Genomic DNA, 14,086 nt, shown 5'->3' with positions numbered 1-14,086 from the left:
AGGTCCAGAGAGGGCTGACACTTACACAAGGTCTCCCTGTGAGTAATGGGGAGCTTGGAACTGGAACCCAGTACAGGGCTCTTTCTACAACACTCATTTCAGCCATGGCTCTGGCCCTCCCACCCAAGGGGACAGCAAGGAACAGCTGACGGGCCTGAGCAGTGGTCCCTAATTGCTAGAACAACAGGCTTGGGGATGGGGATACCGACTGGGCCCTGCCTTAGCCCTGACTCTCAGAGAACTGGGTTTTCCCCTTCAGGGATAAGCAAAGGGCCTGAGAAGGGGCAAGTGCTCCTGGCTGGCGACCCAGGAGTCCCTGACTTTACCACTAGCTTTGCTGTGTGACCTTGTGAAGGCATCTCCCCTCTCTGGGCCTCCTCTTCCTCCCCACCTGTTCACCAAGGTCCTGCTGGCTTCTGGGTAGGAAAGGGTCAGCCGTATAGCCCCAGGCTCTCCCCCTCCCTCGACTGTGTCCCCCCCGCCAGCCCACTCTGGGCCACACCGTAGACAATGATGGTGGCGGTGGTGCTGCGGCGCTTGGCCACGATGTTCTTGGCCACGCAGGTATAGTTGGCCGTATCTGACAGGCGAGCCTGGCGGATGATGAGGTTGTGGTCGATGGTGAGCAGGAAGTTGGTGTCCTGGGTGGGGTCGATGACGTCCTCGTTCTTGAGCCATTCCACCTGCAGGGGCACGGTTGCAGCTGTGAGGGCCCAGGGCCCGACCCCCTGCACCTCCGGGAATGGGCCCTCTCTTTGGGGGAAGGGAGGCCTGACCATAAACAGGACTGCAGTTCTAGCCATGTCCACCCATGGTGGTGACACAGGGGGCAGGGCCTCCACGGGCCAGGCACTGTGCTGGACACTACAGAACACAGTGGCTAAGATGACCACCCACCAGCTGAGAGGTCTTGGGAAGGGACTTCCACTTGGCCTCAATTTCATCAACTGTAAGAGGGTATTTAATACCCATAGGACTACCGTGAGGATAAAATGAATCAGTATATGGCAAGTGTGGAGGCCAGGCCTGGCTCATGGTAAGTATTGATACTAAATAAGAACATGTCTTCATCATTAACTCTGCAAACCAACTCCCTTAGACAGGGTGAGAGGCCTGGCAGGTGATTAAAAACATGGTCCCTGGTCTGGCAGACCTGGGTGTGCAAATGCCAGCTCTGCCACTCACTAGCTGGGTCACCCTGGGTGACCGCTTCACCTGTCCCAGTGCTGTGTTCCCAGCCATAAGATGGGATGACAATATCCACCTTGAAGGGCTGCTATGAGGACCAGCGTGCCAAGTGCCAGGTACATGTGCGAGCCACAAGGGGTAGCTATTACAGAAGGCGTCTGTCTGAGCTCATTTCCAGATGGGGGCCTGGGCTGGGGGGAAGCTAGTGATTAGAGCAAAGGTTCTGAGCTGGAATCCCAGGGTTCCATCTTCCCCAATCCTGTTCTACTGAGGTCCCTGGCAACAAAGCTGAGGTGTTTCCCCATGCCTTTCTCTGACTAGAGGACCACCAGTGTGGGGAGCGGGAGAGAGGAAGCAGGTCTGGAACACAAGCAGGGCAGTAAGAGGACAGGTGGGCATCACCTAGGGATGCACAGGCCATGTGGTGCAGGAAGGGGTGATCAGCTTGTGGGCTGAGTTCGTGCTCAGACTCACATATTATGATACACATAAAGCTGGGGCCTTGGGTTCTGGGTGGGGTGGGGGAAAATGGTGTATATGGCCACTTCTCTTGCAGGAGATTGAGCCTGATGTCAACCCAAGGAGCCCTGGGGGTTCCTGCCCCAGCCCTGCCCCATCCTGTGGGGTTATGCCTATGGAGGGCCCAGCTGGGGGCTGGCACGCGCCGAGTTCTACAGAGGTTGCAGTTCCCTTCTCTGTCTCTAGCCTTGATACCCCCATCTGTGAAATGCGAGGGCTCTGGAAGGCTGAGGCATTGCAGCTGGTGGTAAATACCATGCCTGGCTGGCCTCTGCCATGCCCAAAGTCCCCCATATCCCCACTCACCTCAGCCACAGGCACCCCCTCTGGTGGGCGGCATTGCAGGAGAACTTCGTGGTCCAGGGGCACTTCCTTGCCCAGAGGCTCCTGATCGAAGTTCTTGCGCAGGTCTGGGAGAAGGAAGGTGTTCCAAGTGTTCCAAGGCACAGTCAGGCGGTGCAGGGAGGAGGCCAGTCAGGCAGAGCTGGATCCTGAAGGGCCCCATTCTAGCCACTAGGTGGCAGTGCACACCAAGGGAATGTTCACAGGGACACCCGGCCTTTACCTGGAGAACTTCTCCAAGATGGGGGCCTCACCAGGTGGACATGGGGGAACAAGCTTCCCTCCCTGACTCTGGGATCCTATGCACATGGTGGCCAGGGATGGTGAGGAAGCTGGCAGCTTCCTTATATAAAAGTAGGTAAAAAAGGGCCGTTAGAAATCCTGGGGCCAAAGGTGGCACAGGTTCTGGGTCATGGAGCCTTCTGAGCTGGCATCCCTGTGCCCTGATGTCTGTGTGTGAAATTCTCTCTCTAGAATCCACAGGGAAGGGGAAAGGGCCCAGGAGAATGGGGTGAGGGTGTCAGGGTGGCGTACATGCAATGCGGACATAGGCCCGGCGACTCTTGGTGGTGCCCGCAGAGCTCCAGGCCACGCACTGGCACCAGTAATCCTCCAGCCCAAACAGCTCCTCCACCTGCTGCCGCGACACCTCGATCTGCACCTCTCGCACCTGCAGGCCTGGGAGGAGGAGAGAGACGCCATCAGGGGGCAGGTCTGAGGACAGAAGACACCAGACATGGGACCATAATATCTCTCTCCTTTCCAACCCGCTGAGTCCTGTGGGCCCCTCTCCCACGTGCCTCACATTTCCATTTTTCTCATCTCATCTGCCTTGAGCCTGGCCCAAGCCACCACTGCAGCTCACCTGGAAACTCAGTGGCTAACCCAAGCCCACTGCCCCCATCCAATTGACTTTCCACCCTGCAGATAGCTCTTCAAAAGGCACAAATGACATGTCATTCCCCTGCTATGTCTCCAGTCATCCCAGTGTAAAGACCCAGACCTTCCATGTGGCCTCCAGGCCCTGCACGATCTACCCACTGCAGCCTCACCGGGTGTCTTCCAGGCCCTCATGTTTTCCTGGCCTCTCTAGCCACAGGGCCCTTGCACAACCAGTCCCCTGCCTGGAACTCTCTTCTGTCCTTTCTGTGTCCAGTGAACTCCCAGTCACCATCAGCTTTGGGCTGGGCCTCACTTCGGAGGGAAGCCCCCTGATGCTGGCCCACCCCCACCAGCTGTCAAAGTACCGCTCAGCACTCCCACCACTGCACTGGACATTGGTCTGTGCAGTTATCATTTCCCACCAGGCCTGATTCCCTCATGGCACTGACCATTGCCTGGAACTGTATTATTTATTGACGTGTTCATGTGTTAACTGTATGTCCTGCAGGAGAATGAGGTGGGGCTTTGCCCTGTTCACTGCCGTGGCCCAGGGCCTGGCACAGACAATGGGCTCAACAAATATGAGGCAAGCATGTGGCCTCTCTCTGGTCATGGCTCAGGAGCCTGTAGGGCTGGAGTTGAGGGAAGGCCCCTCTTCCTGGGAACCCCTAACCTCTCAATGACTCCCTGCTAGGGCCCAAGGGCCTCCCTGAATGACTGGATCCACCAGCCCACAGAGAAGGAATCACTCACTCTTTGCCAATCCTCCCTTGACAAAACCCTCTACGTTCAGGAAAGGGATGAACCCTCCTGGATGAGGGCAGCCATCCGAAGCTCCTCCCCAAAGCTTGTGGGAGAACTGTAAGGCCTCCTCCACCAGGAAGCCCTCTGTGACTACCCCCTTGGTCTCAGAATTCCTAAAGCTATTCCTCCTCGCCATCGTGTATCTAAGCTCATCCTCTCATGGTTACTTGTGGGTTCTGATAAGCCCCTCAAGGGCGGGACTGTTGAGTGTACACACTGTAGTCCTGTGGCATGGTGGTTAGGTGGAGGGCTGGACTGCTTCTTGACAGGTTTGAATCCTGGCCCTACCTTCACTCCCCAACTGTGTGACCTTCGCTAAGTTACGTAGCCTCTTTGAGCCTCGGTTCCCTCATCAGAGTAAAATACTCAGGGTAAATTCTAAATGAATCATGGCAATTACAGCACCCAGACCAGGCTGGACACAAATCTAATCTGGCAGCTCATCTGGATCTCATCCAGCCCCTTCCTTTTTCATCTGGAGAAACTGAGGCTTGGAGAGGGTAGGTGGCAGGCCCAAAGTCCCAGAGCAAGTTGGCAGCAGAGCTGAGATCAGCTATCTGGCGTCCTGCCCCAGTTAGAGCTCTGCCCAGTAATGAAGGACACCTCTCTGGACCTCTCCCAGTGAAATCATTGCCTTAACTGTCCTGCATCCTGAGGGAGAGGCGCCCTTGCACTGGGAGCCCAGACAGTGAGGAACCCCTCCTGATGGCCAGGGATCTAGATTGGAGGGGGCTGGTGTCTGCTGTGGGTGGAGCACCAGGAGGGAAGAGGCTTCTTGGGGGACAGGGACCCTGCCTGCTGGCAGTGGCTGCCTGGACTGCTTGCTCTACAAGCGATGCTGCATGGTCTGGGGCAGGAGAGTGGGGCCCTGCCCTTTATTCACCAGGCTGGGAGCCTGGAGGAGTGGCCCCTCTCAAGGGGGTCATCCATCCAGAATGTTTCAGGAACACCCAACAGCTGGACAGATAAACTACCACCCAGCAGGGCTTGACACCATGGCAATGGTCACCAGCAGGCAAAGAGGAGGACAGGGGCCTTTGGTCTCCCAGACTTGGGCCCCAAACTAGGCGTCCCCCTCAGCATGATGGCCAAGTGGCAGGCAGTGCCTGGACCAGGACACCCAGAGTTGGGCTGCCTGCCTTGACCTGGCATGAGCTAGTGGGTAGGCTCGTCTCACCTCTTTTGGCCCCCATCCTGTTTTCAAGGCTTCAGAGAGTGCCAGGGAGGGCTAGGGGTGGGGAGAAGGAGGAACCAGCCACACTGCTGCCAAGGGTGTGGCCTGCTGGACCACTGTCCATTCTTTGTAGCTAATGGGGACAACAGTGTCTTGATTTCTAGGGCTGGCAGGACTTGTGTGCCTGGTAGCAGGGGAGTAAGAGCCACCCTGTTACTAATAATCAAAGGGCCTGTGAGGGGCCCTAGCAGGATACACTGTCCCCTTGCTCTGCAGGGCCAGAGGGGCTCAGGGGGATAGAGAAGTAAGAATAGGTTTCAAGAGGAAAGAAGCCAACAAAAACCCAGAAAGAAGATGGAGGAAACAGGTTTTTATTGAGCACCTGCTGGGTCCTGGCACTGTGCTCAACGCTATACAGGTACCACCTTTTTCCATCCTCACCAAGACCTGTTAATATCCCAGTTTACAAAGAGAGAAGCTGGGGCTCAGAGAGGTTGAGTGACTTCCTTAGGGTCACACAGCCAGAGCATGTGGGCAGCTGGGATATGGGTTTTTTTTCCTTTTAAAAGTTTCTTTTTTGGAGCATTCCCTGGTGGTCCAGTGGTTAGGACTCCATGCTTTCACTGCCAAGGGCGCAGGTTCAATCCCTGGCTGGGGAACTAAGATCCCACAAGCTGTGCGGTGCGGCCAAAAAAAAGAAAAAAAAAATCAGATCAAGAATCCTTTTCTTGGGACTTCCCTGGTGGTCCAGTGGTTAAGAATCTGTCTTGCAATGCAGGGGACGCAGGTTTGATCCCTGGTCAGGGAACTGAGATCCCACATGCCACGGGGCAACTAAGCCCGTACACCACAACCAGAGAGAAGCCCGCGCATGGCAACAAAGAGCCCGCACACTGCATCCAAGACCCGATGCAGCCAAAAATAAATAAATAAATAATTCTTTTAAAAATCGTTTTTTTATTTTTAGATTTTGAGTGAGAATGAGACTCCAGCTCTAACTTTTAAAATTCTTGGAATTCTTTAAAATTTTTGGTAAAATATACCTAACCTACAACTTACCATTTTAACCAATTTTTAGGGTACAGTGTTGAATGACATTAAGTACATTCCGGGGTATGATTTTAAGCCTGAGTGGTTCTGAAATCTGTCAGCTTTTCACAGAAAAATAGAACTTGAAGGAGGAAGAAAGGAGAGAGAGTGAAAGAGAGTATGTCAGGGGAGAGACACAAGAATGAGACTGAGGCAGAGAAAGAGAGAGACATAAGGGAAAAAAGACAGACACAAAAGGAGACACAAAAGGAGACGGGGATGAGAAGGGAGAAGCAGGAGAGACAGAAGGAAAGAAGAGAGGGCTGAAAAAGGAAGAGAAAGAAAAGGTCAGGGAAGAGATGGTAAAAACGAAATCAAAGCCAAGGTAGGCTCTGGGGCAAAGGAGTCACCCTGAGCCTGGGGTTGGTTGGGGCTGCCCAAAGCTGGCCGTCTGCAGGTGACCTGCAGTGGGTGGCCCCCCTCCCTGGCCTGAGTCGGGGAAAGGATTTCCACCCCCGAAGGTCCTGTACTGTAAACAGGGGCTGGGCTCTGAGAGATGTGAGGAGCTCCAGGCTCTGCCTCCTGCCTGGGGTCGGGGGTGCCCAGGGACCTGCACACATCCCACGCTTCCTCCTAGTTTCCCATGCTTCTGCCACTAGGAGAGAGGAGCTCCTGCAGGACTTGGGCTACATCCTAGCACCACCTCTATGATTATTTACTTAATATTACAGGCCTTTTTTTAAAAAACCGAAGCCAACTGATTTCTATGAAGGAAGCGTTGCATCATTATTGTGAACAAAAACAGTATCACTTCTCACCAACACAGAGGACCTGTGGAACTAGCAATGGTCTAGAATTCTGGTTGGGTGTTGGAGGCAGGGCTGCAAGACAGAGCCGGCTCCTCTTCCTTAAACAGGGAACACAGCAGGTGCTGGGGGAGCGGGGAAGAGCCCTAGTCCCCGACTGGACCTGCGCTCTGATGTAAGCAGAGGACGGAAGGAAACTGGAAAAAGGAGCTAGCTCTCAGCAAGGGATTTGGTGCTGTTTCACCTGGTCACCCAGTCAGACAGGGCAAGCGCCAAGCCTTGGGGAAATACTGGTCCAGGGTGAACCTCAGAGGGGACACTGAGGCCCGGGGGCGCCGTGGCTGTATGAGGTCTCACATGGAGCCAGGGTGGAGCCAGGCCCAGGACCCTCTGGGCCTGGGGTGACCTGGGGGTGCCCAGCGAGTGGGGTGGGCTCACCGGTGGCCTCGTCCAGGCTCTCCTGCGTGACGTGGTCGTTCTGGCTGACCCACTCGCCATTGCACTTGAAGTAGATCTGCGTGGCAGGGAAGGCACGGCAGCGCAGCTCCACCGGCTTGTTCTTCACGATGTAGGCGTCCTGCGGCTCCCGCAGGAAGTGGGGCAGCGGCTCTGCTGGCGCTGACGGGAAGGAGTCTGGGAGCACCTCGCTGCCAGAATCAGTGCCTGCAGAGGGTGGAGGGTGGGAGGGCTCCGTGAGGCCACAGGCTGGGAGGCCCAGGTCCCCTCCAACCCCTGGGGGCCGTGGCAGAGAGAGGAGGCCGGGGGAGGAGGAGGGGTAGGCAGCTGGAGGAGACCTGCTGGGACGCACTCTGTGGCCTGGGCGAGGTCTGACACTCCTGTGGCCTCGGTTTCCCCACTGTGACCTGCTTTTAAGAGGCTGTGTTTTGGAGCCAGTCCCAGCCCTGTGATGCTGTGTGATTCTCCTTTTTTACAGATGGAGGAGTCAGGGTGGCCCAGGGAGGTGAGGTGACCTGTCAGAGTCCAGCCCTCCTCATCGGCCCTCCCCGGCCTCCCTCCAGTTTCCCACGGTGATACCACAGTATGTGAAGAGCTGGAAATGGGCCTGAGGCTGGAGCTCAAACCAGGCCGGCTCTGCCCCGAAGCCACAGCTGCCCTGTGCAGCCCCAGCCAGCCAGGCTGATGGAAGCAGGGAGACAAGTCAGGGCCCACAGGGGCAAGGGTGGGCTGAGGTGGGGTGGCAGCACCAGGCCTGGGCTCCCTGGTGCTTGTTCCCAGAGTGCTGCCTCCTCCAGGAAGCCCACGGCAGGCAGCAGCATGCAGGGGAGACCACCTTCCCTGTAGCCTCCCCCCAGACCCTCCCTTCCTCTGGTCTGTGGCTCTGATCCACCCCCTTAGCCTTTCCCACTTCAGCCAAATCCACACCCTCGTCCTTATGGAGGCCTCGGGAGGCTGGGAAGGCAGTGAGGCTGTGCAGGCGGCCATCTCCTCCTGCAAAGGGGCCAGATGGAAACCCTGGCCCCGCCCGGCTCCCTGGAAAGAACAGCACCTCAGGAGGTGAGACAAACAGGAAGGGAGAGGGGCCTGGCCACCACCAGTATGGGGAGGGAGGGAACCAGGCTGGGCCAGGCTACTGGTTTACAATCCATGTAGGAAAATTGACTTTCCAATGCCAAGCCCCAAACAATCAGGTGGCTGGGGACAAGCGGCAGGGGGCTTGTCCTCCTCTGCTAACTGCTCCCGAGGAAACAACGAATTAAGCTGCAGGGGTGCATGTGTCTGCTCAGCCCCTCGGCAGCCTGCCGCAGTCCTGTCACTGTCTCAGAGCTCCAGTCCATCAAGTGGAGCTGGGGCCCCAGGAGGCCACGGGTGAGACGCGCTCTGCCCTCGGGAGCCCCCCTTTGGGCAGAGGGGCCAAAGGGACACATGGTTCTTCAAGAGTAGAATGAACAAAACGTGCCTAACATGCTTTATCAGTATCATCTCCTTGTGGATCACAGCTTCTGCTAAGACGGAGGCTCTGAGAAAATGCATGGGTTGTCACTGGCTCCAAGCTCTGGGCTGTGGGTGGGGTATGTGTGCGTGACCTGGGGGACCGAAGGGGAAGCCAGCAAGAAAGAGGATGAATCCAGCATGTTCCCTGTGACCCATGGAGAGCCCTTAACTCCGACCTCGTTACTTTGTCTCTGAAGAGGGCAGGGAAGTGAGCACTCTTCCTCTCTCTGGGATCTTTTGAGGATCATATGAGATAAACATGCATGAGTACCTAGGACGAGCCTAGGTACAAATTGCTGCATCAAAATAGCAACTAATGCTTCCCTGGAATTAACTGCTATGTTTCCATTTACATAGTTAACTTACCTAATTCTTGCAAGAACTTTGTAAGGTATATTATATTGGTCCCCAGTTTACTGATGGGGAAGCTGAGGCTCAGAGCAGTTAAGCAACTAGCCCAAGGTCACACAGCTGGCAAGAGGCAGAACCAAGGTTTGAACCCAAGAAACCAGACTTCAGTGTTGCCCAGGGCTCCACACTGCCTATCTTTGGATCAGCTCCATAACACTGTGGGTGTCCCCATACCTGAGATTCCTAATAGACCCTGACACTGGCCAGGTCTCTGCAATTATGGGGGCTCTCTCATCAAAGGGCCAGCAAGGCCGGGACTGTTTTTCGTGTTTCAAAACTGGGGAAATTGAAGTCCATCAAACTGATGCAAGGTCACTTGGTTAGTGGGCATCTAAACTAAGAACAGCACCGAGGATTCCCGAGGCCAGGCCAGGGCTCCCAAACACCTGCTTTCCTCTGCCAGATAGGGAGACAACTTCTCTGCAGGTAAACTGGCAGCCCCTAGGGTCTGGGAATGTGGGCAGTTGATGGCGAGATGACACAGTGCCCAGGGAGTTGGACATGGGTCTCCCGGTGGCCTGAGAGCTGCTCACTGTGGCCCTCCCGCCAGGCAGGCAGTTCTAGGGAGAGCAGGGTGGAGCCAAGAGGACTCCAGGCCCACCTCCCACCACCAGCATCCCTGCTTCAGTCTCAGGCCTGAGGAGTGTAGGGCAGGGCTCAGGCTTCAGACTCAGACACCCCAGGGTGTGAACAAGTCATGACTGGCCTCAGGCACCTCATCTGTGAAATGGGGGGACTGGACCCCCCTCTGGGGATGGTGGCCATGAGCGCAGGTATATGGGAACCCACGGATGCAGCTACAGGCTTGCCCTACCTTCTAACCACACAGCCTCCAGGTGACGGCCGCCTTGGCTCTCTGTGGCACTGCGGGCTGCATTTATGACTTTGTTTTATAACCCTAATGTGGCTCATTTACAAAGCAGGCGGAGACTCGACTGAGGAAAGTCAACAATAGACATCCATTAGGGCAGCAGGCCCGAGTCTTGGCGGCCCCGTGCCCCACCCTGCCACCCCACCCCTCCTCTCAGCCCTGGCACGAAGACTCATCCCTGGTCTTGGCAGGAGGACGGCTGGGAGTCCTCATCACTGCCTCCCTGTCATTCAGGGCAGTGCTGGGTGGCTCTCTATGCAGCCACTGCCCGCTTGCCCACATCCCCATCCCCCAGACGTCCTGCAGGAAACAAGGAAGCAACAGCAAGAGCCGACCTGAGATTCCTCCCCACAGGGACCACCATGGACTATGTGCTGGCCAGCACACAGTAGGTGCTCAGTGAACACAAATTAAAGGTGTGTGGGAGGTGCTGCCAGGGCCTGGGTAGTGACTGAGTTGGGCCCCTGTCCTGACCGGTGGACATGTCCCCTCCTCCTTGGCCCTGGCTTGGGCCTTAGTGGCTGAGGAAGGTTCTTCAGGTGTCCTGGAGGGGGGCCACCTGAGCCTTCCCTCTCCAGCTTGGAGGAGGAAGAATCATGAAGTTGGGGGTTCCTGGGTGCTCCCTCTGCCAGAGGCCTTCAGAGGGTTATTTTATATTAACTCACTGAGCCCTGCGGCAATCCTTGAACAGAGGTTCCCAAACTTTTTTGGTCTTTAATGTCTTGGTAATTTTTACCCAGTAATTTTACCCCAAGGCCAAAAGAAATTCCTAGTGGTTTTGTTTATTAAGTAGTTAGACCCAACCAGCTTATGTGTGTGGGTGTGTGTGTGTGTATATCCTAACAACTTAGTATCCATTAGAAAAAATAACTCACGTAAATTGAAAGAAAGGTAATATTTGTATTCCATTCCTATATAGCCACAGTGACTTACAATGGGGATGTCTTGGAATCATAGTGGACATTGCTACGCTCAGTTTGTCTCAGAGTACTCCCAAATGCCAAATTCCCAGCTTTGCAAAGGTATGGTGCCATCTCAAGGAAAGAAGTGTGTGTGACGCTGAAATTGTAAGCTATCTTGAGCTAGTAGTTGTTGCGGTATCTGGCAGCTGTCCAGTACTGCTGTGTTTCCATGGAGATTAAAAATATCCCACAGCACCCCCTGTAGCATCCTAGGGTGCCTGGGCACACAGTTTGGGAACCACATCTCTATAAGTTAGGTACTATTATTAACCCCATACTACAGATGAGGAAACTGAGACCAAGAGACTTTAAGTGCTGATACAGGGCTATAACGCTAGCATGTAGCAGAGCTGGGGAGCACATCCAGATAGGTAGACACCTGAATCTGACTTGTGAACTGGGAATTGGCATTTATGTCCACTATTTGCCAGATGCTTCAAATAGTTCATCTAATTTACTCCTCACAACCCCCAAGGTGAGCATTATCTTCCCATGTTACAGATGAAGACATGGGGCATCAAGGGACTTGCCTGAGGTCACCTGATCAGCGGGAGGAAGCCAGGCTTGGGGCCGTATCCCTCGGTCACCTGTCTCCCTGGCTTCACTACTGCTCTCCCCACTGCCCCATCTTCACAGAGGAGAATAAAACACCTAGGAAGAGGTCCCCTAGGAGGAGGAGTCTTTGCCACTGCCAGGCCAGATATGAATTTCCCCCTGATGGGAAAATGGCCCACATAAAGTGTGGTTTTCCAATAGCAGAATTCATTTGAACCTATAGGTGCAAAGTGCAACCTGCCTTTACAGCTGCATACACGAATGGCCTAACTAATCCAAAATGAAGGTATGAAAGAGAACGCATCCCTGCACAGATGTAACCAAGGATGGTCAAACATAGGAAAAGAACCACTGAAGTCAGGAGCCCTGGGTTTTCACCCCAGCTTGGGACAGGCACTGCTGTGTGGCCTTCCTCTCAGGCCTCGGGGCCTCCATCTGTCAAATCGGGAAGTGGCAGAGTCAATCTCTTGAGCCCCACTATGGTTCTCACACTTTGAGATTTGAAGATGCCTGATGGGGAATCTCTTAATGTAGGACAGGGCGCTGTTGGGTAAAGTTTTTCTGCACAAAGCGAATTTGCTTAAAGTGGGGTCACCTTTCTTGCCAGTGTTATTCCTGGTGCAAAGACCCAGCACCTACTGGGATCCTAAGGCACAGCGTTGGGGGGAGGCTGGGAGGGCGGAGGAGGAACTATTTGCTGTTGGGCTCTGCCAACCATGCCGCAGTCCACCCACCCCAGCCTCGGATGAAAATGACCACTGGAGTCTCTCTGGTGGGCACCATTCAAACCCTCGCTTCTCATTTACCTATTCCTGCCTGTATGGGGTGTCTTGTCAGCGGGGCTCACTTGGATGTACTGAATCACAGGGATAAAGGTAACTGCAAGGGCCATCTCGTACGACATCCCCCTGCCCATCAACTCCGTATCCAACCTTGACTCACATACCTCCAGGGATAGGGAGCTCACCACTGCCTTTCTCAGCCAGGCTCTCCTTTAGATAGATCTAACAGAAAAGCTTTCCTTACTTTCTGCTGAAATTTGCTGTCGGAGGCGCCAGTCATCGCTATAATTTCAGCCTCTGAGGTTACACAAAACGGTGTGTTTCCTCTTCCCCATGACAGCGTCCCAGCCTCTGAAGGTTGCGGCCTGCCCGCCCTGACTGTCTAGCCTTTCTCTCAGATATTCACAAGACACCGTTTGGCATCTCCTCACCACCTGGCTTCCTCACGGGCAAGTTCCGTGTTGCTCACAATCCGCTTAAAATGTAGGGAGGGGAGGTGACCAGGGTGGGGGTCTGGTGGCGCCTCCCTGCTTCTGGCAGCTCGAAGGCTCCTTGGCAGTTGTGGGTGGCTGCTTCTAGAAAGCAGGGAGCACACCACATGGTTCTTGGTGTCCCCCATGGGGTCCAGGACAGGGTACCCGTCCCCTAGGACGGGAGTGGAGCTTGCAAGACAGAGCGAGGAGTCTGAGCCTGGTCGCCACCCGACAGCAGGACCCGTGCCAGGCCGCACGCTCCTTCCCAGGGGCTGGGCCTGGGCAGTGCCTAGTGTGGAGACACACCTGGCAGGTGGGATGTCCTGATGGGGTGGAAGTCAAGGTCACGGGCTTATTTAAGACGTACCAGAATCTAAGCCACTAGAATAAGCAGAAGCCAGGGGCCTTGGAGATGAAGGAAGTGGGTTCAGGACAAAGGTAAAGAAACCATATTTCCCAGAACTACCCCTGAGAGGAGGGGGAGACTAAAACTACAGCGCTCAGACATACCTGGATAGGAGACTGTCACTGGTTGCTAGGGGAGGCCAGAGGGGTTGTGCTTCCCTTATGGTGACCCTGAGCCTGGGGTCCAGACTGGACTGGCGCATGGTGGAATGGGCTGGCCTGAGAGCCAGCAGACCAGTTCAAATTCAAACCCTCACTCTGCCACTGAGACCTTGAGAGGGCCTCAGTTTCCCCATCTATGAAAAAGGGGCTAATAGGTACTGCCCTGTCAATTTTGAGGTGTTGTTGTGAAGGTCAGCTGAGAAAACAGATGCAAATGTGCCCTGTTAACTGGGTAGAGCCCATGCCCCAGGGAGAGGCACCAGGCAGGAAAGCTTCACCGGCTAGGCCGTGTGTGGGGAATCCTGAAACCCCACACTGGGCAGCCTCCTCGGCCTATAGACACCTGAGCCCCTGTAGGCCAGAAGCACAGCAAGTCGAGTGCAGAGGCACCTGGAGCCCTGTTCTACCAGCTCAGAGAGGGGAAGTGACCAATGCAACATCACACAGCAAACTAACAGCCAAGCTGGACCAGAGCCCCATTTCTGGTTCACGGCTGAGGCGGGAGACAGCACAGCATGGCACGGCTATGGGTAAAAGCTTGGGCTCTGTATTTTCCCATGCCTGGGATGGAAACTCACTACCATCCATCTCAGCCAGGTCCACCCCCGGCCACTAGGGCAGAGACCTCAGAGGCTGCAGTAGTTTAGTAGAGAAGGCCTCGATACCCCTGCCCCTTGGTTTCTGTCCCCAGGTGGGTGACAAGGCCAGGCCTGGGACACCCCCCACCCTGGGCTCAACTGCAGGGGGTGGGCATCTGTAGCTGAGCAG

At 55.2% G+C, this 14,086-nt stretch overlaps 1 protein-coding gene across 3 annotated transcripts in view; it reads right to left on the bottom strand.

The window, feature by feature from the left end:
• UNC5B (unc-5 netrin receptor B) overlaps positions 1-14,086 on the bottom strand; it is an 88,137-nt gene that overhangs the window by 15,274 nt on the left and 58,777 nt on the right. For all 3 annotated transcript variants that reach the window (XM_082637113.1, XM_082637115.1, XM_082637114.1), the window contains exons 2-5: positions 7,183-7,416; positions 2,584-2,727; positions 2,014-2,117; positions 503-683 (exon numbers count right to left, since the gene is read on the bottom strand). In XM_082637113.1, coding sequence (XP_082493239.1) covers positions 503-683; positions 2,014-2,117; positions 2,584-2,727; positions 7,183-7,416 — 663 coding nt within the window. The remainder of the gene's footprint in view (positions 1-502; positions 684-2,013; positions 2,118-2,583; positions 2,728-7,182; positions 7,417-14,086) is intronic.

Source organism: Mesoplodon mirus, assembly GCF_964341445.2.
Source record: "Mesoplodon mirus genome assembly, chromosome: 2".
Lineage (NCBI taxonomy): Eukaryota > Metazoa > Chordata > Mammalia > Artiodactyla > Ziphiidae > Mesoplodon > Mesoplodon mirus.
The sequence above is the reverse complement of the archived record's forward strand: the minus strand, read 5'-3'. Positions and strand labels throughout refer to the sequence as shown.